This window comes from Leptinotarsa decemlineata, unplaced genomic scaffold (genome assembly GCF_025532065.1).
Source record: "Leptinotarsa decemlineata unplaced genomic scaffold, Ldec_3_MD MMD2_tig00078346_RagTag_RagTag, whole genome shotgun sequence".
NCBI lineage: Eukaryota > Metazoa > Arthropoda > Insecta > Coleoptera > Chrysomelidae > Leptinotarsa > Leptinotarsa decemlineata.
This window is the reverse complement of record NW_027412724.1, coordinates 503,914-531,036: the sequence shown is the minus strand read 5'-3', so window position 1 is coordinate 531,036 and position 27,123 is coordinate 503,914. Positions and strand designations below refer to the sequence as shown.

The 27,123-nt window shown below is 32.7% G+C and overlaps 1 protein-coding gene and 1 long non-coding RNA gene across 3 annotated transcripts in view; one reads left to right on the top strand and one right to left on the bottom strand.

Annotated features, from left to right (window-relative positions):
* Positions 1–1,542: 1,542 nt before the first annotated feature.
* Positions 1,543–27,007, top strand: LOC111502950 (uncharacterized). The gene is made up of 3 exons (XR_002721814.2): positions 1,543–1,683; positions 23,208–23,285; positions 26,708–27,007. It is a non-coding gene; the product is annotated as an uncharacterized lncRNA (long non-coding RNA).
* LOC111502948 (uncharacterized) overlaps positions 5,135–27,123 on the bottom strand; it is a 30,630-nt gene continuing 8,641 nt past the window's right edge. Inside the window, exons 4-8 of one of the 2 annotated variants that reach the window (XM_023157139.2) lie at positions 21,776–21,958; positions 20,930–21,357; positions 16,187–16,443; positions 15,587–15,771; positions 5,135–10,040 (exon numbers count right to left, since the gene is read on the bottom strand). In XM_023157139.2, the coding sequence (XP_023012907.2) occupies positions 9,586–10,040; positions 15,587–15,771; positions 16,187–16,443; positions 20,930–21,357; positions 21,776–21,958 (1,508 nt within the window). In that variant the 3' untranslated portion in view covers positions 5,135–9,585. The remainder of the gene's footprint in view (positions 10,041–15,586; positions 15,772–16,186; positions 16,444–20,929; positions 21,358–21,775; positions 21,959–27,123) is intronic. The other variant, XM_023157140.2, reaches the window with a different exon arrangement.

Sequence of the window (27,123 nt, the reverse complement as noted above, 5' to 3'; positions counted from 1 at the left end):
TGTGTGGGTTTTACACCTCACCAGACACGTCCAATCCATTGTGTAATAGGAAAATGGATTTAATAAAATTTGATTTGATTTGTCTCTGATTTTCTCTTAGATAGAAGTGTTTCGTTACCTATAAGTTTCTTATTAAAATATTTTGGTTGTAATCATTTCCAAATAAGCAAAACCAACCTTTGACGAAGGTATAGCAAATAAAACAACTTGTTCGGCCAAACTCGGAATTGAGTGGTGACCATCCATATTCACAAGTCTTGAACATTCATTACTTCGAAGAAAATGAAGGTTGGCTGCTTTGAAACAGGTACAACCGAAAATGACAACGGATTCCGACAGTCTCCCTGCACTGATTGTCAGAGATTGTGCATATGTTTTGGCTCGTCCATTGACAATATTAATAAATATCTGCATCAAAAGTAGTACCATCCCAGATCTATGGAAATTATCTAAATTCGGCCAATTTATAAAAAAGGGGACAAGTTTGATTTCGGTAATTATAGACCCATATCAACAATATGCAACTTCGCAAAAGTGTTTAAAATTCTAATTTATAGCAGGGTATTTCTTCATTTGAGCAATCAAATCACACCACTTCAACATGGTTTTATGAAAGGTCGCTCGATAATCATCAACCTTTCAATGTTACCCAATATATCTCTGAAACCATCCATAGAAGATCGCAAACTGATGTGATATATACGGACAGGTACGGCTTTTCTCTGACCCTGATCCAACTCTTTGTATCATACTTCACTGACAGGGGTCAGTATGTTATATTCAATGGCTTCAAGTCTGTGGAATATGCAGCACCTCGGGTGTTCCACAAGGAAGCAACCTAGGTCCACTTTTTTTAACGACATAGTTGAGATCATTGACGTAAACTGTTTGATATACGCGGATGACCTGAAATTATATTGTGAGATCAATGGCCTCGAGAACTGTCTTCAACTCTCCCTCATTCTGAAACATGTTGAGCAATGGTGTTTTAATAAACGATGCATGGATTTATCTCACGATTCTTCAGAGATTTCTCGTATCCATCTACATCGAAAACTTTATACTATGCTTTCGTCAGATCAAAATTAGAATATGCATCCATAATCTGGAATCCATCTCATCAGTTGTATACACAGAAAGTTGAATCAGTACAACGTCGTTTCCTAAAACTTCTCTCCTAAACATCAGACAATATCTATCCACCAATTGAATTTCTCTATGATAGATTTTTAGCTAGACATGGTATATGAATAGCTTGAGTTGCCGTCTGATTGTCACTCCACAATTTTTTCTTTTCAAACTGATTATTAATTTAATTATTGACCAACATCTAGAGTGGTTAATCCTTTTTAACCACGTACAAGTATTCTGAAACGTTCACCTCTGCATAAGGTGTGTCAAATGCAATTCAGCAAATAGTCAGCTCGACATTTTTTACTGTTCCATCTCTGAGATTGGGTCTTTTTACTTCATCTTAAACCAGATTTCTATATTTTTTATTTCTTTATTTTTATGGCTCCTTTTTTTATTCAACACAATAAAAACCTAAATTGTTTGTCAGCTCTTTGAACCTCCCACTAGACTTTTTAGTCTATCATACTTGTATATTTGTGAATGCTTGTCTTTGTTCTGATATATTAAGTGTTTTAATAATATTTTCAAATATAGTGAAACTACTTGTTGGTAAGTCCATAATAAACTTGTAACAAATTACAAAATATTGTTATTCCTTTATTTATAAGGATTTATAGTTTATAAGGATGATTTATAATTCACAAGGACAAAGTTCAGATATTGAACCTGCTGGAGTCTCTGGAAATCAATAAGGGCAAACATTCAAATTCCCTATTGAACGACCAACAAGTGGTTAACCACTCACCATTGTTAAACCATTTCTCATAATGCCAATAATTTTATTCATATTTAAAATTCACCTACTGTCTAAGAACTGGCATTGTAATTGTTTTACAAATCCTACCCCTTATCTCAATGACTCATAAACAATTGAGCGAGGTAACTTACTGTTGTATATAAGAATTGTAGTCCATTGTTTATTACTACCAATGAAGGTTAGCGAAACGCGTCTAGAAATTGTTTAATCATTTTCAGGGATAATTATTGTAACAATTTCATTTTTGAAATTGTTACAATTACAAAAATGAATGAACTTCCAAAACACGTTGCATTTTTTTTTTTGAAAAATTGTTTGGCGATTCCAAAACTCATGTACGCCCTCAGATGTTCCCCCACTTGGACAAGTCAGTTAGAGCTTGACGAATTTGATAATTTACTCCGCCACACGACGGAATGAATATGTTACAATCATTTCAATAATGATTCATGGCTCCAAGCAACTCTTCCTGTAAACCTTGGCGGATTAGGGCTACGTTCGGCTTCTTCCTTAGCTTTACCAGCGTTTTTGTCATCAGTCAATAGTGTTTCCGATCTTATCGATTCCATCCTTCCTTCCATATTTATCAATATCAAAGGCGTTTTTTTTAGTCTGAAGGTGAATCACTTTGGCATGCTGCAACTAATATTGCTCCTCCTACAGATAAAAAGAAAATACAAAGTGTATGGGACCGACCTCTCCTGAATATTATAACTGATAAACTTCTGGAATCTACAAGTGTATACGATAAGGCTCGTCTGAAAGCAGCAATGATCAAGGAATCGGGTGCTAGACGATGAATCTTTCAGAATAGCAGTAGGACTTAGGATGGGTTCATCTATTTGTGTTTCTCATACTTGTGTTTGCGGTAGTATAGTTGATGACAAAGGTACACATGGTTTGAGTTGCAGAAGAAGTGCAGGGCGTACATCTCGACATCACCAAGTGAACGACATATTGAAACGAGCTATGTTGTCAGCGGATGTTCCTGCAATTCTGGAACCTTTAGATACCAGTCGAGATGATGGTAAACGACAAGATGGTATGTCTCTCATACCATGGAAATACGGTAAACCTGTGGTATGGGACTTTACTTGCGTTGACACGGTCGCGGCTTCCCATCTAGCCGAAAGTTCCAAGTCTGCTGGAACAGTAGCATTGTCTGGCGAGAAATTGAAAAAATACCAAAATCTTGGAAACAACTATCTGTTTCATCCAGTAGCGGTTGAAACTTTTGGTGTTTATGGCCCGGAGTCTCTGTTATTCGTTCATGAACTCGGAAGGAGAATAGGCCAAGCAACGAAAGATCACCGTTCTACCTCTTTTTTGATAGAAAGAATTAGTATTGCTATTCAACGTGGCAATGCTGCTTCAGTACTTGGAACTATTCCTCCTTCACATAATTTTGATGAGATCATGCATTGCCCTAATTTCAGTACGGAACTGAAACCTCTTCGAAACAAGCCGAGATATGTGGATATTCATCAGTCTCCTATCAAGGTTAATTCACAAGTGATTGATCCACCTTCTTCTTTTTCAGTGCGGTTGCAAATGTCTCAAGGAGAGAATCTTGCAGACAAATTTTCAAAAATTATCACATCTTGACACATACCAGTTTATATATTTGAAATATGCATTTACATATTCAAAAACAAAACACATTTCAAAATGAATAAAAATGTTCATCACCATGACACTAGAACAAAAAATAGACTTCATTTGCACCAGAATACATTGGAATCAAAATATTCGACAAACTGCCCGATCATTTAAGGGAAGAACATAATTTTGTGACGTTTAAGAGAAATTTGAAGAGTGATTTAATTGAACAATGTTTTTATTCATTGATTGAATTTTTAGATTAGATAAGTAGGGTATTTTAGTTTAAAGGTGATGTTTTCTACTTGTATGTTTCTTATACTCTGTCTTTATTTTTACTTCTTTTAATGAGTATTCCTATACAATGTATATTGTCTACATGGAAAATAAAGTATTATTATTATTATTATTATCAAAGAATGATCACCACGCACGTTTGCATTTATTGGGTAAAATAAACAAGCCTCCTTATGCTGGCCAATCAGATTCAACTGCAATCGGCTGGCGGAATTCATTGTTTTAGGTATATCGTTAGTTAGTGACCGAGTGGTCAGTTACGTTTCAATGCCTATGAGAAGTGTACATACACAATATTTTAAAGTTAAAAATGCCAAGTACTGATACGGCTGAAGAAACTGCTGATTTGTGTCCCTACACTCCACTTAAAACAAGATAAAAAAACTGCACCTTAATATTAATGAAAAAAATATAATTATGAACATTTACAAAAATCATATTGAAGCAAATCCTTTATTGCTGGAGTGTCTCCTTTAAGTGTCTATGGAGTTGTGAGACAATATAAACAAAAGCATTCTTTTTCAGCTCCAAAACCATATCCCCAACGAAAGAAAATTATTGATAAGGTAGACGATTCTGATTTAAACAATAGTAGAAGGAAAGTACATCTTTTTCTTTTCAAAACGAAATGCCAACAATAGATTCACTTCTCAAATTTGTAGACGATGATCCTGATCTACCAAATTTCGAAAGGTCGTTGAAAAATGGAAAAATTGCGTAGGACACGTGAAAGATAAAGTAGAAATAAAAATGTTAAGATTAGATGATTTAGTTGACAAAAATCCATTGATAATTAATCTTAATGATAATTCTTCTAGTAGCAGTTCTTCAGCATCTGAGTAATCGGCCTGAAATGACAAAAGGATTTATTTCTTTTGATATATATACTGAACCGACATTTTGAAATAAAAAATTGTTTACCCGTTTGTCCTGCTGAAATAAAATGACTCAATTTTTTTGTAGCTCATTTAATGTCAAATACACAAAATTATTTTTGTTTTCTTCATCAGTTGAACTTTGAGTAAGTTTATTATACCCAGCCGCATATTATAAAAAAAAAATCGGTCGTTCCTTAGTGCGACTCTGTACAAGCAGTCTTGTCTGGGAGATCACGTGCACTATGCATGATAATGTTTTGGAGCACTCCATTGCTTGGATGGACAGAGTTCAATATAATTTTTCTAGTGAACTAAAAATGTATTATGGAGAAAGTTAGAATAAAGGCACAACTGGCAAATAACTTAATGTAGTTTAGGTTTCATGACCTCGTTAATCCTCTTCGACTTGGCTGGAATATATTGAAAAGCACTATCAGTAGCTGTGACTCTTCGGAATTAAAACACAGGCTTACAAATAAACTCAAAAGACTTTATTTGTGAAAAAAAAAACAACTTGATAACATCTGTAACTGTTAGTATAAATTTTGATTATTTTTCCAAGATATGAAATTTTCAACATGATACAAACCAACTTGTAAAAAAAATTAGTTTGTATCATTCAACAGTTTACAGTTATTGAGAAAAATTGATAATTTTCAATCAGGTGGTATCCAATTTACAATACTTAGATCAACTAAGTAACAAAACAATTTGAGGTGCCGATAGCTCTTTTTCATGATCAATACAAAGAAAAGTTTAAGGCACCTTAGTATCTACAAAAGCACCTCTGCTGCCTAACTCTCAACAAATACAAATAGGCATATTAACAACGGGTGCCTCAAGTTCCATACAAAAAAACAGTTGAAAAATATTATGCCAAGCCCAGCTCTGGCCACATCCGAATACTGTAAGATTTTTGTTTTCAAAACGAAAACTTCACCACTACCTTGTGAAGAAAATCATCTTTAGGGTAATCCTTCAATGAAGTTAGCCAAATTCCGATCCTCACAGAAAAACTGTAAGTTAGCATCAAAGAACTCCAGAAGAAAACTTATTTCTTTAATGATAGACATTGAATTTTTTTTCAATTGAAATTTTGCTGATTCATTGAATGTACTAATGCAAAAATCATTTTAGCTTAGATCTCAAAATTATGAACTCTTGTATTGTCAAAATCCAATTAGTAATTAGATACATTGCATACCTGTTATAATCAAAAAAATTCATATAGCATTCAAGAATGACCCTAAAGGATAAAAATATGGAATGGATTGAGTTTCATACTCAATTAGGACTTTTATTTTCATATCAATTTAATGGATGGTCACATAAAAAATAACAATATCAGGAAAACAGATTATTAACTATCAATTATGCAATATGTTTAGGCTTAAATATTTGAAAACAATTGTAGAAAAACAGGTTTGAAAATTACTTTCAATCCTAGATCAGATTAATTTTAAGACTTCTATGTTTGATTGAATTTTAGCTTCAACTTGAGAAAGTGACCAGTAATTTTGACGACCATACATTTTTAATCATAGAAAATAACAAATAACAAAACTAAAAGAATATAACAAAAATAACAAATTTTGAAATAGAAAGTATTACAAATAAAATTGTAAGTTGGAGTTGTAGATTTGAACACCAAAAAAATGTTGAAAAATTATATCAGATATGTTTCAACAGACTGCCGATAAAAAGCAGTTTCAGAATAATCTAAAAAAATGGTTTCAATGAAACTTTGATATTCTGATATCTTTTCATTCACCAACGAACTCATATCTGACTTTAATGCAACTGTTCTTATATTCAATGCTAACAGCTTCTCATTATTCACTGAATGTATGTGATGGAATTGACCGATACTTGATGAATTGCAAGACGTGTTTCATATTCTGTATGAAAACGTTACGAGGAAATTATTGTATAGCGAAACACGTGTTGCAGATTTGTAAACTGTCCAGTGGAAATCTCCCAATAAGTGGTACTTGAATAACTCACTGAATGAAATATTGCCATTTCACAGATGACATATTTTTTGCTAAGATGAATAAATGATTTGATTTTTAAGAACAAAAAACATAAGTATTCCTTGTCATAGTATTCTTTCTCCAGATAAAATACAACACTTTCCTAAAAATCTTCAGCTACATGGAAACATTTTGCTGGAGGGCCGACACTTGCAATCACTGCAGCAAATTTTCACTGTTCAGATTTTCTTATGAAATAAATTAACAATGCGTTTACTTTAATATGTGTCTGGCAAAGAAACAGTATTTCTAAATCTGTGGTAGCAAAAGTGACTAATATTTTAAGTGATGAATTAGTTAAATTCCTAGGAATAGAACTACTTTGGTCAGTGACCAATGCAAAATGCCACATTCAGTCAAGGAAAACTTTCAATCGTATAATTCGGATAAACTTTCAAAAATTTGTTTGGTGTAGGAGTGATATATGTCTAGATTATTTTCAGAAAATAAATATAGTTTCAAAAAACTTAAAAACACGCTTTTAAAGAACATCAAACTAAAAAGTTGAAAATATTTTTTTAAAATAAGCTTAAAACAATAACGAACGAAAAATACCAATATTATTGTGAAAAAAGCGACGAGCGCTTGATATACAAAAAATATAGCACAAAGCACCCACGCTATTTTCACAATAATACTAGTATTTTTCGTTCGTTATTGTTTTAAACTAATTATTTTTTTTGACTTTTTAGCTCGATGTTCTTGAAAAGCGTGTTTTTCAGTTTTTTTAAACTATATTTATTTTCATTTTTTAGTCTCGTATGCTATAAAAGCGTTTTTTTCTAGTCTTTTCAAACTATATTTATTTTATCTAAACTTTGGGATCAATCAGCCGTATATTGTTTAGAAAAATACCAATGTGATATTTTCCGATTCCAGAGAGGGATCCTGAAAATCAGCTACCAAGCTCAAGGAAGGCAGCAGGCGTTGCCTTCCTTCAAATGAAGAAATACATGTAAAGTGAGTTCGAATTATATCAAGGAGGTTACTTACAGCACCATCTGCCCGTGAATAGATGAAGCAATAATGTCGATAATTCTGTCAAATACAGATCTCGAGCATTCAAACAGGGAATAAGAGTTACAAACAAACAAACATATATACACACAGGTGAAGCTAATAAAGGCGTGTTAATATTAAAAAGAAATATTTTCTTAAAAAAACCTAATTTCAAAATACAAATTTTAGAATTAATGTGAAATGTGAGCACCGATTTATGTTCACTGTACGTATTGAGGAAATATTCATTGATGTAAAAGTTCAAAATCATTATTATTATTACAATTGAAAGCAGTGCTATACTACTGCTATAGTAAGGTACCTACACTAGTGTAGCAATTCATATGTGTAAAAGTTTCAAACACACCAGTTGATCAATATGACCTTCCACAGTTGACTTCACACTTCAGTAATGAAAATTTTTCAATATAACAATGTGAATTGTGATCCATTTCATATAATAACAGTCAATAAACTTTCAACTGCTCAAACTATAATGAAGATAAGAATTCACTACACGGTAGTTTCATCAGTTGCATTGCTACACTACCATGTATTAAAATGCGTCTTGAATAGAACTTATACTGTTAAAATCGTATTTTTATCATAATGGATTGTTATTATTAATTTTCATTAAGTAATGGCTCAGTGTATTCATAACTTCACACTTAGTTCAGAGAAAAACTATAAATACAGACTTGTGTAAAGGCACCATCTTCCAACTAAGCTTCACTGATTTTTTCAAAAAAAAAAAAAAAAAGAATAAAAGAAATATACCAATGTATAGACATCTTATAACATACAAACTGCATTGCAGTTTGCACCCACTGAAATATTGATGATATTCTGACCTAATTTTTCTCAACAATATGACAGTTAGGCTTCACCGTACTGTAATACTGATCACATTATCGTCATGTATCCCAGGAATTTTGTTATTAACATCAAAATGAAATAATCCCTGAAGTTTGATGGATCAGATAAGAAAATAATATTCAGGAGAACATCCTAACAAAAAAGTGAAATAATTATTTCCAAGAGAATCCTGGAAATGTCAAATAATAATAATTGCCTTTGAAAATATTGAAGTAACACTTTGTGACTTTTTCACTGAATAGTGAAACAGTATTTAGGTTTTGTGAGCTGTTCAGTGAAAATTTCACAATACAGTGTCCACGATAATAATAATAATACAACTTTTACAAACTTTTCATTTCTAGACGCGTTTCGCCAACACCGTGGATTAATTTCTATGGAGGAAGCCAAAGCTACGGCGTCAGCGAAACGTGTCTAGGAATTAAAATGTTAGTGAAAAATGTGTTATTATAATCATGGATAGTTTTATTAATTTCCATCAAGTAAAGGGTCAGTCCACTCATAATTCACAATTAATTGTTACTTGAATATATAACGGATTTTCAAGTATCGGCCAATTCCATTACATGCCTTTGAAAGCTTCTTTTGGGAACATATTTGAGTTGAAAGAATTTCTTTCATTACTACAAATGTTATTGTATATTTTTATTAAAATATTATATATGAATATTTCACCACTTATCAAACAAATCCCCCCTAAAAATATTTGCTTATCAATTCAATTACTTTCAAATTATTCATTGCTAATATTACAACAGTAATAATTTTTATACATAACATTTTTACTGGCAAGGCCTTCGAAGTCCTGCTTCTTGAAACTTGAACCAAAATCAAAAAATTTGCTTCAATTGTAATTCCTAATAAACTATTAGTATTCTTAAAATCTAATATTCAAAATCAACAACACCAACCTTCAATTTTAAAAAGAGATGAAAAAGGAAAAACCAAAAAAGAAAAGATGACGACAAAAAGATTATTAAAAATTCACCTAACATAACACCTACATTCACCGTTAAGGATTAGGACCATGTGGGTTACCCTGTCCTGGATGTTGATGCATGAGCATGGGCATTGGATGCTGAGGAGGGGGAGGTCCTTGCTGCAAATACTGAACGCTTTGCATCATGTGTGGTTGCGCTTGTATTATGGGGTACATCAACGGGAACTGATGATGACCCTGAGGAGGAGGAGCTGCTTGACATTGCTGAGGTGGACCCTGTGGGCCTTGGGCAGGATTATATTGTGGAGGTTGGGCAGGCGATGGGGTTTGAGATGGGTGATGATTTGGATTTATGTACTGTATCTGAGGAGGCGTCTCGTACATCCTGACTGCTGCATGCATAGGTTGATAAGCTTGATTCATGTTAGGCGGATAAAGGAATGGCTGCATGGGTGCTGGAGCCAAAAGGGGTTGACCTGTTGCGGCAGCAACTTGCATCTGAGATGTAACATCAGCTCTCACAGTTACTAGAACAAAATACAAGATAAATAAATTTATTATACAGGTAACAGTTACGATATTTCCACATTGTTATATAATGAAAATTTTAAGGAGGTGTATATTCCTAGTTTTATTTTCATTTCATATATAAATGTATAAAATATTCTGAATGAATTATCATGACTTGTGCAATGATTATGTACATATGTGGAATGGGCCCGTTGGTAGTGCGCCCGACTCACGATCAGAAGATCGTGGGTTCGATTCCCGCCTCGACCAGATATTTTTCTCGAGAGAATTCATCTGGTTGAAGCTGGAATGATTCTGCAACCGTGTTAGGAATCACACGTTAAAAGGTAAGACCTCGTTAGTCCTTATCTCGCACAAGTTCTCAACTTTTGAGAGTTGTCGTTCGTATGGGGGCAACAGCTGATTAACGGAAAAACAGATTTGAAACAGATATAAGACCTATCATGCCCTATGATTTTGGAGGAAAACAAAAAATTGCGGTGGCTCAAGTTGTGAATATATAAATTGAATTATCAGTAAAAAAACATTTAAAAATACAAGGAATCATGATTTTTGAAGAGTCGAAGACTCTTCAAAAAGTTCAATGCGAAAGTAGCCTTTAAAATTCCTTGCTCATTTCAAAAAACGTTAGGTAACCCTAGAGACAAGATGTTGGAAAATGAAATGTCGGGGATATATGAAATAAGCTGTGAGGACCGTGACAAATAAAAATATTTCGGTCAAACTAAGCGAACCATTAAAATTCGTTACAAAGAACACATATATCTGATTTCCAAGACCAGAAAACTCTAGAATAGCTCAACACGCCTTAGAGAAAGGCCATAGAAGAAATGAGAACTATCTGAATTTGTATTCCTTCCTATTAATAGAGTGATTCTCTGTTAAAATTTGTGGAAACTTTCATTTCCCACAAATTTTAGGCCGAAATCATTGATGTGTATCGGAAAGTGAAAGTGTGATCTGTTGAATATAAATTGAGAGTTTTAGAGTTAGCAATTAGTTTTCCTCATCTCCTGAAGACGCCAAATTGGTTGGTGAAACCTGTGTCAAGAAGGGTATTGTATTTCTGGTGATTGGGTGAAGTGCTTGTTTTGGATTTAGATATTATATAAAAATCTGCTCGGTAAATTGTGAACTGCTTTTATTTGCAGGACTTGAAACGAATTTTTAAAAGACATAAACTGAAACAACAGTCACCTGACAAGGTTCAGTTACAATTGTTGATTTTTGGAACATTTCATTGCCATTTTCAATAGTAATTTTAGTAATTTGAAAAATATGGGGCACAAAATAGGTTGCTGAAATGACAAACTACAGTAAACTACAAAAATTACAGTAATTACTATAGAAAATTCAATATAGCTGAGTGTATTGCTGCGTTTTGCAATTGTTGACTATCCACTGGTGTCTGACATATTTATTTATTAACAGGTGACCCCCAGTTGAAATACATGATACAATAATTGTGATGCACTGTTTGGAACTTTTGGTGTAGTAATGAATATTAAAACACCAAACCATTATTTTAACAGCTCGACACGTGTTTCGATCACCAGGTGTTCATCTTCAAGAGGAAGACTAAACAGAAGATGATCACCTGGTGATCTAAACACGCGTTGAGGTGTTAAAATAATGGTTTGGTGTTGGGATGAAACTCCAGTAATATTTATGATACAGTAACTCAAGTCTTAACTAAAAGTTTAAATCTAGTCTGAAAAGCTATTGAGACTTAAGTATTCTCAGAGATGTTGTGGAATTGTTAGTCCTTAGCTCGCACAAGTTTCTCAACTTCTGGGGGCGACAGCTGATTAACGGAAAAATAGATTTTAAACAGATTTTTAAAAAGATAAAAGAAATGTCAATTCAAGAAAGTGACTTGAATTTTATGCCATACAAATTGAAATAGTCGATATCGACTCGATATTGAAGCTGGCAATTGTCTAACAAATAATTTTTATGATTATCATTCAGTAAACGTTTCAGAATTCGACGATATTAGAATCCGTCATATCAATGTACAGTCACTGTCAAATAAAATTGACCAAATTGAAATGATTATACAAACTAGAAATATAAATATTTTATGTATCTCAGAATCATGGTGTTCTGCTGAAAATATGTTGATGAATTTGAATAACTTTATAGATCTAGAGCTTTTAATAGACAACACCATTTTCATGGTGGAGTTATATTTTATGTGCTTAATGATTTGAGTTCTAAAGATATGTTAATCACAAAAATTTCTGAAGAAATGCATTCTGAGTGCAGTCGTACATCATTCAATATCAAATACCAAAAATATAGTTTGATTAATATGTACAGATCTCCAAGTGGTAACGTGGAAATATTCCTTAGAAGACTTTCAGTTATTCTCAATGATATTGCAAAAAAATTTCAAGTGTAAAATTTTTTAGCAATAAGAATGTTAATAATTTGAATTCCCAAAGAAATACGCAGAAAGGAAAAAATAGATACCTGTTTCTCGAACTACTCGAGAGTTACCAGATGTCATTCAAAAATGAATTACCTACAAGGGTATACAAAGATGTAAATGATGTTACTCATTCATCACAAATTGACTACTTTGCAACAAATATTGAAGCTTGATTGTATGATGAGAAAGTTGTATAAATTAATTTTCTCTGAGAATTGAAAGTGATTCGACAAATAAAAAACAAACTATGTTTGAAAATGGAATACAAAGAAGAAAACATTGATAAGCTACATGAATTATCACAGAATGAATCATATCAGTCTGTTTATGATCATGCTGACCTTGCCTACAATTATTTTTTATAAATTGTAAGGAAAGCTGTAAACACGACCTGCCCCTACAAAAATATTAGAGTTGATAGTAATGTAAATAGAAATAAATGGATTACGGAAAATTTGAAGCAGGAGGGTACACAACTGAAAGACTTTTTTTGGATTGCCCATAATACCAAAGAAAAAATATTAATAGACATGTATCATTACTAAAAAAACAAAATAGAACAAATATAAGTAACGCGAAAAATATGTACTTTCAACATGAAATCAATGAAGTACATACAATAAGTGAAAAACAAAAAGCAGTTTGGATAATTGTCAAGAGTCAAAACTTCAACAAAAAATACTGTTCAAAAAATATCCATCAATAACCAAGGAGTTGATGATCCCCAGAAAGTTGTAAAGGCATTTGCTTAATTTTTTGAACAGCCGTGTCTGATAAAATAAAAACATATTTTGAAAAAAATATTTCAATGCACACCACTGATATAGGTTTGAAACATATTACGGAGTACGATAAGGAATAAGATTTTTGTAGGTTTTGATGGTTTGCAAACAGAAATCATTACTACTTCGTGACATAAAGGGCATTTTCTGAATCTACTGAAGATAGGTAAAGTTTCACCTTAGTACAAGAAAGGAAATCATCTACTTCTAATTCATCGACCAATTACTATTCCAAGCGTAACAAGCAAACTTATAGAGAGGCGCATTTATGATAAAATCATTCCTTTTGTAGAAAAATATAAAATTATCGCTGGATCTCAAAATGGTTTATACCCTGGTAGGTCAACGGAGAAAGCCATTATCTCGTTTCTAGAATCGATATATAGTCAAATTGATAAGGGTATGTACGTTGGAGCACTTTTCTTTGATTTATCCAAAGCCTCTGATTCTACAAATTTGGAAATTATTAGCTACAAATTGGATTCAGAGGAAATTTTCACACTTCGTTGATGTCTTACCTCGGTTTCAGAAAAATTACTGTGAATCTTTATGACACCAGATCTGAATGTTATGATGTTGAACTTAGAATTTCACAAGGTTCGATTTTAGGGCCACTGATGTTTTTATTTTTCATTAATGACCTTCCTGTACACGTAAGGACCAAAATCATGATTTTATATGCAGATGACACATCTATAACCGAAGAAGTTCGAACACTAGAGGAACACCAAATGAAACTGAATAGTGTTGTAGACCTTTTCATAGCGTGGTGTAATTCCAACAAAATTATTGTAAATGCAAGTAAAACATTTTTGGGAAAATCAAAACCAATTTGTATGCTATGGTACAACTTAAAGGAACTCTAGATAGAAAGTCCCTGATTGACATATATTATGCTTTGATCAACTCTATCTTATCGTACAATATAACTTATGGGGAGTTGTAGTGATATCAATTGAATTTTTATTTTACAAAAACGAGCAATATTTTCGATTTTTGACCATAAGTGCAGGTCAACTTTTACAAAAAGTGGTATATTAACAGTTCCAGCACTTTAGATATACAATTGTCCAATATATGTAAAGAAAAATAAAAATTGCATCAAAACAATGGTACAGTTATCGCAATGGTACAGTTATCCCACAAGAAAAGGTGAATTAATAAGCTCAAACAAGATAAAACTAGTTTATATGACAAAACTCCTTCATATGCGGAATACAATTTTTTCAATTGTCTACCTTTTTGTATCAAATCAGACAAACTTCAACAAATTTAAAAAAGAACTAACATCATTTTTAATTCAAAAACGGTTTTGTAATCTATGGTTAATAAATAATTTGAATTTGAAAGTTTCCATTTGAAAGATTCGATATATGAAAGAATACTTTTCATAATGGGCAATGTTCCTCCTGACAAAAAAACAAGTAGTTTTCATAAAAAAGCTCTAAAACAACACATTTTAAACTCATCATTTCAACCTGTTTCTTTAAAAAATTATTTAAATACTTAAAAAAGAGGAATGAAATAATGCATTCAATATTTAAAGGGATTCATTTCTATTTCACCATTTGGCAACATCGGTTATAGCTAATAAAGGACAATGAATCTGTTACCTGTATGAGACAAACAAATATGACATATTTCAAGGCGTGCTGTTATGTTTACTTATGTTCCGAGACATTCTATTACATATGACATTTTGGCACCTAACCTATCTTTCTCTATATAAATAAATAACAAAAACAACTGTTGTTTATGTGGCTTGTGGAGGTGGTATTGAACTATAATTTATATTTTGCCTTAATTGTTGATTTATAAAGATAATTTTCCTTTTTTAAAGTAGAATATCTAGGTACCTAGAAATTATTTCAACTTGATATAGGCGCTGTTGCCAATATGTTAATTAGAAACAAATCCCTTTAAAAATTAAAACCCAACATTTGAAACATCAATTTGAATACTTTTCGAAGTGAATTTGAAAAACTCATGAATTAAACTCAACTTCATTTTATTCAAACTTGCATTTGCTCTAATAACCCAAATTGAGGAGCATTTCTGCATTACATCTATGATATTCAGAGGCAAATGTCCAGTTGTTAAGTAGAACCATGAAGATTTATTTGCAACAAAAATTCTTGGATAGTTCATTTTAAAAATGAGTATTTTGTGTGAAGATATATAATATTGGCATACACCATACGAGTGCTAAGCATTCGATAGCCAATAAATGTTTTAGATAGAGAATAATTGTTGGAAGATATTTTTGAAAGAAATATATCTTCAGTACTTTCTTCCCATAAAAAAACACTAAATAATTAAAACTCACATCGCTTGATCCTTCCTTGCGGAGGTTGTTGATACTGAGGTTGGCTTGTTACAACATAGTGCACCGGCATCATCACAGGCATTTGAGGAGGCACCGCAGGACCACCCACCGATGCTGGTATATATGGACTATGGCTAGGAGTTTGTGGAGTATGTGGTCTACTTGCTGACGGTGTACTTGGGGATCTAGAATGAAGACATTAAAAATAATTGATTGATCAACATACATGCAGATATTAGAACTTCTCAAAAAAAAAATTGTAAGTAGCATCAAAACTAAAAAATACTAAATTTTAAGAATTGTTATGTCAAACACTAGAAGGTTCTTGTTTCATGGAATCTACATCTGGAAAAATTATTTCAATAGTTAAAATTGAAACCACTGGCGTGAAGTGAGTTTATCAAAATAACTTATCTAACACCAGAATAAAAATACTGTCTCTCAATTCACGTTTCGTTAACCAAGTTAACATCATCTGCGAGACAGTATTTTGTCGTTTTTGTGTTGAACAAAGAAATTTTCACACTAAACAAAATAATCAACTACGTTCTACAAATAAAAAAGTATTCAAAAAGCCCTTTTCCAAGGAACTACACTCGCCCAAAATATTTTCGATGCCTGCCTTGCCAAATTTCATGAGGTGATTGAGGTTTATTTAATTCCACCCACCTTGGCTGAAATGGTTTAGCCGCAGGATTCAAAACAAATTCCTTGGCATTAGGATTCAGAGTTGATTTCTTCAAAGTGTTTGTTACTTTATCTATATTTTCCTGTGGTGGGCTTATGGCTTGCTGTGGCTGTGGGGGAGATGCTTGTTGTGGAGGTTTCGTGGGTATAAATGTTGGAATCTGTTGGACCTGGAAAGAGTAACAATTTAAAATCAAAAGATTTGCAGCTACTGCCATTGCGGCACTGCTATACTACAAAATTTGTCCTTCAAATGATGTACAGCTTGGCAAATCTCACTGTGCCTCTGAATATTGGATACGCAGTAGATCAGCAGGCAGAGTGGAGCGAGAGCTCTACAGTAGTTTTATCGTTTTGGTATCTCAGAGGCACAACTAGATTTGCCAAGCTGCAACTGAATTGTTTTTCTCAAGTTGAGAATGTTACTGTTCAGGCGATATTCATAAAAAAAATCCATTTTTACTTTTAATAATGCCTGTTAATGGAATGGTACCACTGAGTTTTTTCATATTCTCAGTCTGTTAATTGCATGACTCAAAATTGATTAGCATTTGAAAAAAAATATCAAATTTGAATAAGTATGAAGCTTGTTATGCGATCAGAAATATCCACCTTTTTTGGGTATGTTCATCTTCAACAATCTGACAAAATGAAAATTGTATTGGAAAACTTTATGAAGTCAAAGAATGCGTACTTTGTTGTATCTTGGTAATTTTTGACAAGGAGATCCAATAAATATTACTGGAGTTTTTCCCAACACCAAACCGTTATTTCAACACCTCAACATGTGTTTCGATCACCCAGAGATCACCTTCAAGAGGAAAATCAAGCTAATCATACTAACAAAGCTATCCTTATTTATACCATAGATACCTGTTCTAGGTACCTGCATCTTGAAAAACTTCCAGTATATTTATTACTACACCAAAGGTTCCAAACAGTGCATCACAAAAAGGAGATCCAATTGAACGTACAATGAGTTTTTATATTAGGTTCATGTATTTTTGGTAAACCATAAAAAGGAGGAGGTTTACTAAGATGAGAATTCAGTTGATTGCATTCTCTTTTGGTTAGAATATTTTTATGACTAGCCAATTGTTCATAAACTTTCTGTTCAACTGATTTTGTTGGCATGTGCTTCAGCTTTTTGTAAATGTTTATTTCCTCTCCTATGAGTTTGATATGTTTTGCTCGAAATCAACGAAAAAAAGTATCAAGTATCTGAAATCAACCAAGATAATTCATTATCAGAACATTTTTACATTCAGATCTGCATTCACCAGATATTTCCAGGGGTAATTTCTGAATGTTTTCTCTATAGCAGTATAAAGGTTCAAATATTGGTACCTACTATTTTGGAAAATACTAAGAACTTTCTGTCTTTTACCAAGTAGTGATTCTTCATGAGACGTAAGAATTTTAACAACTTTAAATCATTAGGTATCAGATGTGTTCATATATATTTTTCCAAATTATACATATTCATTTCTAATGTTTTTTCTGCTTTCTGGGACCTGCTGGACTTGTCCATTTCTTCCAAGTTTCCGGAAAACACTGCAGCCTGAATGGCAGAGCCTCATATTAACATAACATATGACGAGCTGTCTCCGACCCTTTGTTGCATTGCCTGCAGCTAAGGCCTCCTTTGTACAGCCCTTTTTGGTGCAGGTTCTGTAGCCTATCAATTATTCTGAGCTGATCCTTGCTTTGTTGAAGCAGTTCTTTGGTTCTATTCTTGGACAGTCCCTGTGGGTTTACCCAGTGCTCTTTACCCAGTGCTCAGTTCCTCACGGCATTCCTAGACCAGTCTCAATGCTACTTTTGGGTTTGTCAGTGCCACTAGTGCAGCCTGGCTATCTGTCAAAATATTGATCTACTCGTTTTGTTGAGGCATTGAATAAATGTTTCTTGCACATTGCAAGATTGTATACATTTCAACCTGAAAGACTGATGTGTATTGACCGAGTGGGTAACTGAGATTGATATTTCTTCCTGCACAGTATATTCCAGCTTCCGACCTGTGTTTTGATTCATCTGTATGCCAGATGTTCCTGCCAAGCATCTAATCAAGATGGTACAAAGATGGATTGAGGTTCTATAATGAAACTTTCAAGTTTATGTATAGACGAGACCTATTTTCAATTTGGATGTGACTTTTATTAACAAGAATTTGGCACAGCTATGGATTCCCTTTATCTTCCATATTAAGAAACATTTGTTGAAACTTACCAGAGTAGTCTGAAAGTTTGGTAGAGATATATTGACAATGTCTTTATTATTTGAAATAAATTATTTCAACAAACATAAATCGACAATGAAGGTCACAATAGGGATTGAACATGTTAGTTAACTTTCTTCCCTTGATGTGATGTTGTCAAATCATTTTGATACAAATGTTTGTCGAAAGAAAACACATACTGAAACGTATATTAATAGATAACTGCACTACACAGGAAACCATCCTGCGAGTGTTCAAAGCCTCAAATACAGTGAAATCTATACACGCTTATGCAAAACCCAAGAACAACAAGCAAAAAATTGCATGACAAATTGCAAACAGATCTTAACCTCCGAAATGTTGAGTACCCGTATTACAATTTTTATAATTTTTTTTCAGATTCTGGAAGGTAAAAATTCTGAAATATTGAAAAATATTTCATACTGATTTCCTCCACAAAAAATGATTTTCATTCAATATCTGTCTCAATTATATCAAAATGTATATTTGTCAAATTTCTGAAAGTATACAAAACTTTTAGGCTGTTAGAGAAACATAACCAAAAACTATTTTGAACAGGTGTCAAAAATATCCATTATTATTATTATCATTGAACCATTTTTTACTAATGATTTAGGTTATTCTTTGACTACATAAAAGTACACAGTCTGAAAAATATGAAAATTATAATAGAGAACTTTATACAAGTGTAGAAAGGACAAACTTTTTAGTTTATCCTGATAAGTTACTGTAAAATCAAAGTTTTTTCACATCTTTTTCACACATTTTTGAAATCTGTTGAAGAACTTGAGAAATAAATAATCAGCAAAGGAACAAAGGCATATATATATATTTCAATTTTTTCTCTATTTCTGAAGATGGAGGCAGGTTTTGGCCTGAGAGATGAGTATTGTATTATTTCTTTGCAATGGGGAATGTTCCTCAATTTGGGTTATTACAGCAAATGCAAGTTTGAACCAAATAAAGTTGAGCTTAATTCATGAGTTTTTCAAATTCACTTCGAAAAGTATTCAAATTGATGTTTCAAATGTTGGGTTTTAATTTTTAAAGGGATTTGTTTCTAATTCACATATTGGCAACAACGCCTATATCAAGTTGAAATAATTTATACGTACCTTTTAAGAAAGGAACATTATCTTTATAAATCAACAATTAAGGCAAAATATAAATTATACTTCAATACCACCTCCACAAGCCACATAAACAATAGTTGTTTTGTTATTTATTTACATAGAGGAAGATAGGTTAGGTGCACAAAATGTAATATGTCACAGAATGTCTCGGAACATAAGTAAACAGAACAGCACGCCTTAAAATATGTCATCTTTGTTTGTCTTATACAGGTAACAGATTCATTGTCCTTTATTAGCTATAACCGATGTTGCCAAATGGTGAAATACAAACGAATCCCTTTAAATGTTGAATGCATTATTTCATTCCTCTTTTTTAAGTATTTAAATAATTTTTTAAAGAAAAAGGTTGAAATGATAAGTTTAAAATGCGTTGTTTTAGAGATCTTTTATGAAAACTACTTGATTTTCGTCAGAAGGAACATTCCCCATTGTTTTGATAAGCAAAATTGTTAAATACGACAAGTTACTGATAAATAGAACATTTAGATTTTACGCAGTAACTTATTGGGGTGAACTAAAAAGTTTTCCATTTCTACACTTGTATAAAGTTCTCATTTATAATTTTCATATTTCTCAGATTGTGGAAGGTGAGAATACCAAAAAAAGGTCGGTAAAAGACTGATTTTCCTCCACAAAAAATGACATTCGTTCAAAAGTATGCACTATTATAAAGGTTCTTATTTTTTTTGACGATAAAACTTTATTATTTCAATCACACTTCACAAACATAAAAAGTTAATATACAAGGCAACTTAGTTCTGGAGAAAGAATATCGATGATTTAATGAATTAATTCGTGTATTTCATTAATCTGAGATAATTTCATTTATATCACAATACATAATCTCCAAATAACTGTACTTGCATATAACAAAATTCATCAGCTACAAAAGTTATGAAATCAAGATATGAGAATCATTTTAAATTTCCTGGAATGATTATCAGTAAAAAATAATCTATGGTGCTTATCGAAGTTCTGAATAATTTACTACGTGACTGCTAAGCAACATTCATTATTGCAAATTCCTGAACAAATAAATGCATAATTACATGGAAAAATACGTGGTTTTCTCTAATTCAATGAATTCCCAAATTAATATGGTGTTTCATAACAATTTGCCACAAAATATTAACAAAACAACCATTTATAATACAAGCTCTATATCTTTGAGAATACTTATTCACGAGCCGAGACAAGTATTTAAAAATAAATATAGATATCAACAATAAATTAATGAATTTGTCAACAAATGAGTTATGCAATAAAAAAGTGATAATTTTATACCTGTTCCACAACTGGAGGCGGTCCTTGTATATGAGGTGGAGGTTGGTCAACTTGCATAGGATTTAATTTGAAATCTTGGGCGAACTGATGCAAATCTTTTAATTCTTCCCTATGCCTCACTTGATGTACCGGAATATTCATTTCTTGTTTCATCTCTGGAGGGTATTGCTGCATATTTTGGTTTTGATAAACATTCCTTTGTTGTCTTGGAGGCACCGGTTTTGCTTCTCCGTTGATTTGAGGTTTGGGTGGATGGGGTTGCTGTTGAACTGGAGGAGGTGGCTGTCTAATTTGGACAGGGGGTTGCATCTGATGAGGAGGCGTATGGGAATGAGGACGATTGTGGGTGGGTATCGGCTGGGACTGCATGATAATTGGAGGAGAATGCACATTTGCATTATGCATTTGCTGCTGTTGATTTGGTGGTGCTGAAAGATTTGATGTCCAATTTGAAAAAATGTAAATAAACTAAAAAAATAATTGGTTGATTCAGTTTCAGAAAATCCCAATTTTTAATTAATATTGTTTTTCAGATTTTTTTTTTAATATTTGATGGAATCGGCCGATACTTGATGAAAATCCATAATAAAACGTTTCTGGAATTCACAGAAATTTATAAATTTTTCCTAATATCAACAACTACAAAGTTTGAAATTTCTCACAAATCCTTGCTTGCCTCCATTTGTTGTGTGGGTCTTATGTATTGCTAAATTTTTAATGAAAAAAAAGGCTACAATTCAGTAATAAGTTCATGAAGAAAATGAATGACCAAATAAATAGGGGGCGTGTGCATCAAAAGAAATAAATTTAAGCAACTTACGTCTGATTATACAACTAAGAAATTACCTTGATGAATATGAATGTTGTTCTGGTGCGGAGATGAATGAGTAGGATAGTTCATTGGTGGTCTAGCTTCTTTAGGCGAGGGAGTATTTTGACTACTGCTGCTGCTCTGACTTGGTGGAGGAGTACTCCTCACCAATTTTCCATTGTTTTGGTTCTTTCTTTTTGCTGGAGGGATATATTTACCTAAAAATAAAATTTGGAAAAATGTTAATATTGCTTTTGTGAACATACATTTCCTCAGTGTTAATTCCCCTCTTCTTCTACAAAAAATACCATCAAACTCTATTTGAAATGTTCATCAATCTCAGTTGGAAGAAATAGAAGAATATGTACATTTATTTTTTTTAATTCGTTTTAATTTGATTCCAATCTATAAAAATGAAGGTTTATTTATTCTCTCTATATTAATCGAATATAATATTTGTAATTTTCTGTTCATTTTAAAGTATACAAGTTTTTTCAGCATAACCAGGGTTGTAGTTTTTTCCAATGAGCATTAAGCAGGTATAGTATGTTTCACTCTGGATGGTATTGACTTATCAACAGCAATAAACTACCTGGTTTAATCCTATTGTGTAGTGTAGTGTAATATTGTGATTCTATTTCCTTTATTTGATTGGGGTTTCACAACTTAAGGATCTAAATGGTTTTATATTTGTTCAGCCAATACTATATACTGTGAAAAAACTACTAAAGCAAACTTGTACAAAATTATTGAATAGAACTGGGGATACTTGATGAAAATCAATATTAAAACTCATTAGTACAGTTTATTGTATGATTTTAACTATAGAGGGTTTTACAAATTTTCGCTATACATTTTTTTTACACTTGTACGAAATCAACATTTACTACTAGCGATCTGCCCCGACCCGCACGGGTGCAATGCTGATACTAAATATACTACAGAATGTCTTTAAAGTATTGTTATTTTCTTTGCTAGAGAGTTCTGATAAACGTGTGCGATCGCTGCTGTAGCGCAGCCTTCGACGCGCTATTTATAGGCACGGCCCCCCGTCGGTACCGCCGCAACCGCTATGTCCCTGCATTTTAAATCTGTAATATCTTCGAAAATATTCATTTAAATTACATGCTGTAAAGAACCATATTGATCTATATTAAATGCACAATGTATTTAAGGTACTTAATTGGATAAGGATTTATGCTGTATTGCTTAAAGTCACTTCGTAGATAAGCCATTATTTCTCGTAAAAAGTAAAGGATAAAAAATGGTTATTGTGGATTATTCCCAAAAGATAGATGTATACCATCGCGGACCTTTTTATGGCCTACAAAACATTTCTTATATTTCATGAAATTGGCAACCTTATATGAGTCTCAATTATTTTAGACCACATATAGCACTAGTCCCACATTTTTATATCCATAGTAATGATTAGATAAATGAGAATTAAAATATAATTTGTTGCAGGGTTGCAGAGGATCTGGCATCAGTTATTACCAGGGGAGACCTACCATACTAATCAACTTATAGGTAGATGGATCTAAAGTGAGTCCATTGCAACCAGTGAGGTTTTATTATAGCTCACATAGTCTTCTTAACACGTTAAGCGCCACTATATGGACAAAAAATTGGGTCCACTGTTCAGACTTGTGTTTTATCGCAAATCGTTCCAAATAGTATTGCGCAGGTGATCATTTATATTGTATCTTCGTGCAGGAAACATCTTATTTGGTTTACACCATGTCTGACCAGTACAGTAAAGAACAAAAACGACTTCAAGAATTATGGAATGAAATATTATCTGACGATGAAAGTAATTGTAGTCAATTTGGCGATGTTTATTTGTCTGATGCATACTCGCCAAGCAGTGAATTTGAATCAGATAGTAGTAATAGTTCTGAAGATGTTTCCCGTCAAAAAAAAAAAAACTGAGAGGTAACAAGATTGAGCAAAATGTGCCTAATCAAAAATGTACCATCTACTAGCAGGCAAAATATTGATACAGCCATACTTGAAGGTGTTAGCAATACGGATCAAGTTATAGAGGATGCAATTGCACAGTATGCTGTACAAGATGAAGATGAACCAGTCAATATCGAAGATCTGAACCATCTAATATGGAATCCTGTTGATGGAACATCTTTCAAACAATTTCCTCTTACTGTAAGTGATCCTGGGATAAAAGCTTACCTTTATACTGATTATATCAGCAAACGTCCCTATGATGTATTCAAACTATTTATAACAGATGAAATAGTGACTTTTATGGTAACTGAGACAAACCGTTACGCTGAACAACAATTGACTAAAGAGAACAAGCCTAAATCACGAATAAATAAATGGACCCCTACGACAAATGAAGAAATGGAAAAACTTTTAGGTGTGCTCATATGGATCCGTGAGGTCATACTGGAAAAAAAGTCCGTTATATTGGAATCGCATATCCAAAATTATTCCTCGGAATAGATTTGAATTACTCTTAGCCATGTGGCATTTTAGCGATAACCAAGACACGACGCTGAACGCAGATCGACTCCGGAAGATTTCTCCCCTGATCACACAAATTGTGACAAGGTTTCAAGATGTTTATACTTCTGGTTTGCAAGTATGCATTGACGAGACAATGGTCCCATTCCGAGGTAGACTTAGATTTAGACAATATATAAAAAACAAGAGACATAAATTTAGCATAAAGGTATACAAAAGCTGTGAAGGTGGCTATACATACAACTTTCAAATTTATTGTGGTACTGATAAAGCTGAAGGAGGACAAGCATCTTCAAATGTTGTGTTTTCTCTCATGCAAAACTTACTAGATTCAGGTTGCCAATTATTTACTGACAATTATTATACTAGTGTCTCATTAGCTACTGAACTCCTGAATAGACAAACACATTTGGTTGGCACTTTGCGTAATAACCAAAAATACAATCCGAAAGAAGTTGTGCAGATGAAGCTCAAGCCCAAAGAAATTTTTGCAAAAGAAAGTGGGACGGGAATTATGGTTTGTAAGTGGCGTGATAAAAGGGACGTACTTGTTCTGAGCACACTCCATAAAGACAATATAAAGACAATTGAGCAACGAGGTGGTAACATTGAAAAACCTGAGGTGATTTTAGATTAAAATAAAGCAAAATCGTATATTGATTTGGCAGATTAGATCAAAGCTTACTCGCATTGTTTACGTCGAGGTACTAAGTGGTACAGAAAACTTTCAATTGAGATATTATTAGGCTCCGCCATCGTCAATGCCCACTTGGTTTTCAAGGAGGTTACACAAGACAAAATCTCCATTACTGAGTTTTGAGAAAAATTATGCCTATCTTTGTTACGAATTTCTGAAACAACAGAAACCATTGAAGACGAATCAAGAACGCCAGAAAGCATTTTTTGGAGGAGCGGTCTTCCCGTTTGCGCTGTATTGTGTGTTACCGTGATATGAAAGATGAAAAAGGAAGAAAAGAAGCATTGAATAAGGCCTCACGTACGAAATATCGATGTGTTGGCTGCAACAAATGTTACTGTGTAACATGTTTTTTGTTGACCATCATTTTATGCAAACCTAAAAAACGGAATACTTTCATTTATATTATTTGTAACTCATATTTGTGATTCATTCCTAATGAATGTTATCTCTTGAGTAGTTCTTAGTTTTAGGTCAAATTCTAAAACCACACAAAAAAAGAGGCATACATGATGTGTCGCACAATCGCTGAAAATCCAACAAATCTCATGGATCAAAAGTATTTGTTGTCTCCCTGGGCAACGCTCTTTCATTCCCCATAAAGAAACCGGTATAGCGCGACTAACTGCTGTGCTACGATGCCAAATTGAACCGATTGCAATGAGGCACAACATGTGTGTTACGAATCCTAGGGATCAAAATGAGGTGCGGCATGTGCCCTGTGAGACTATTTCAAAATTTATTGAGTAAACGAAATAATGATATAACGAGAAATAGATTATATCTCACTTGCAATCCATACTGGAACCAAACAAGCTTGTCGTCCTGGTACAAAATTTTTCAATCACATTTCCTTTAGGTAACTGCAGTTATCAAGCAATTCGATAATTTTAGTGAAATTACCTGGCATTAACGGGTTTTCACTCTTCTGGAATTAAAAAAAACATTATTCAAATAAGAACACATTATTGAATTTGTCCAGAAGTAAGAGTCTGTTTGAATTAAACATTTAGCATGAGGACATAGTTGATTCCCAAACGTCGTCCAAAGAAAGGATATTTTCATTTAAAATTAATATTTTTTTGTTTTCCGAAGTATTTAGGCTAAATTCAAAATGAGAAGTGTTATTAACCAGTTATTCAAACACAGTAATATTTCTGGGAAAATTTAGTAATTTGCCTTTATTATTAGATCATAATTATTTTCTTTATTCCAGTGAAGGGAAAACCCATAAATGCTTCCATATGTACCTCCACGAATAACGTTTAGATTCTGAATCATCTTGTAATTAATAATCAGTTTCCTTGGACTATAACTACTAAACATTTTTCTTCAGATTTATTCACCATTCAGTTCATTTCAAGTACCCACCTATATCCCTGGTGCAAAAAGTAATTTTTAAAAATTTGATCAATACCCTTTTAAATATTTCATTTAAGGAAATTATGTAAAATGTATACTTTACAAATCATCCTAATCCTTCAATGGATATCAGGATGAATTTTTGCACAATGTATATGGAATGATTGAAGATAATTGGGTGGGAAATTTTATTGTACTTATCAAAAGCATATCATTGTCCTGATTACTTTTTTTTTTTCATTTCTAGTAGGGGTAATTTATTTTAACATTTTGAATATTTTAATTAGAAAATAAATAATGTAACTCTAGAACTAAAGTATTTATTTAGAAAACTTGGTACATTGTATTTGTAAAGTATTTGCAATCTAACATGTTGTGATGAACATATTGGAGAAAATATAAAAACATTTTCATTTTACAGCACAACCCAGGTTCATATGAAGCTACAGTACACGCCACGGCTGAGCAATCGCGCAGTTATAGACTCTCACAACTAAATTACTACTGGATTAGAATAAGCCCCATGCTGACCAGTATCATATCTATAATTTAGTTTTAATTAGGGTAGCAAATGGAACATGACTTTTTTGTTATTTCTTTTCATATTTTATTAGTATTATAGGTAGTAGTACAGTTCATTAATTAATATTATAGGTAGTAGTACAGTTCAATAAATTGTTATATAATGATACACTTATTAAAAATGAACTTTAATCAGTCACTATCTGAATACAAATTTTCTTCATCTTCACTGGTGCTTGTACTCCTATTGTCCTTTAAATTTATAATCACGGGATTTGCTTCTGGTTGAACGTCTGTGAACGTTTCATTTTCCCA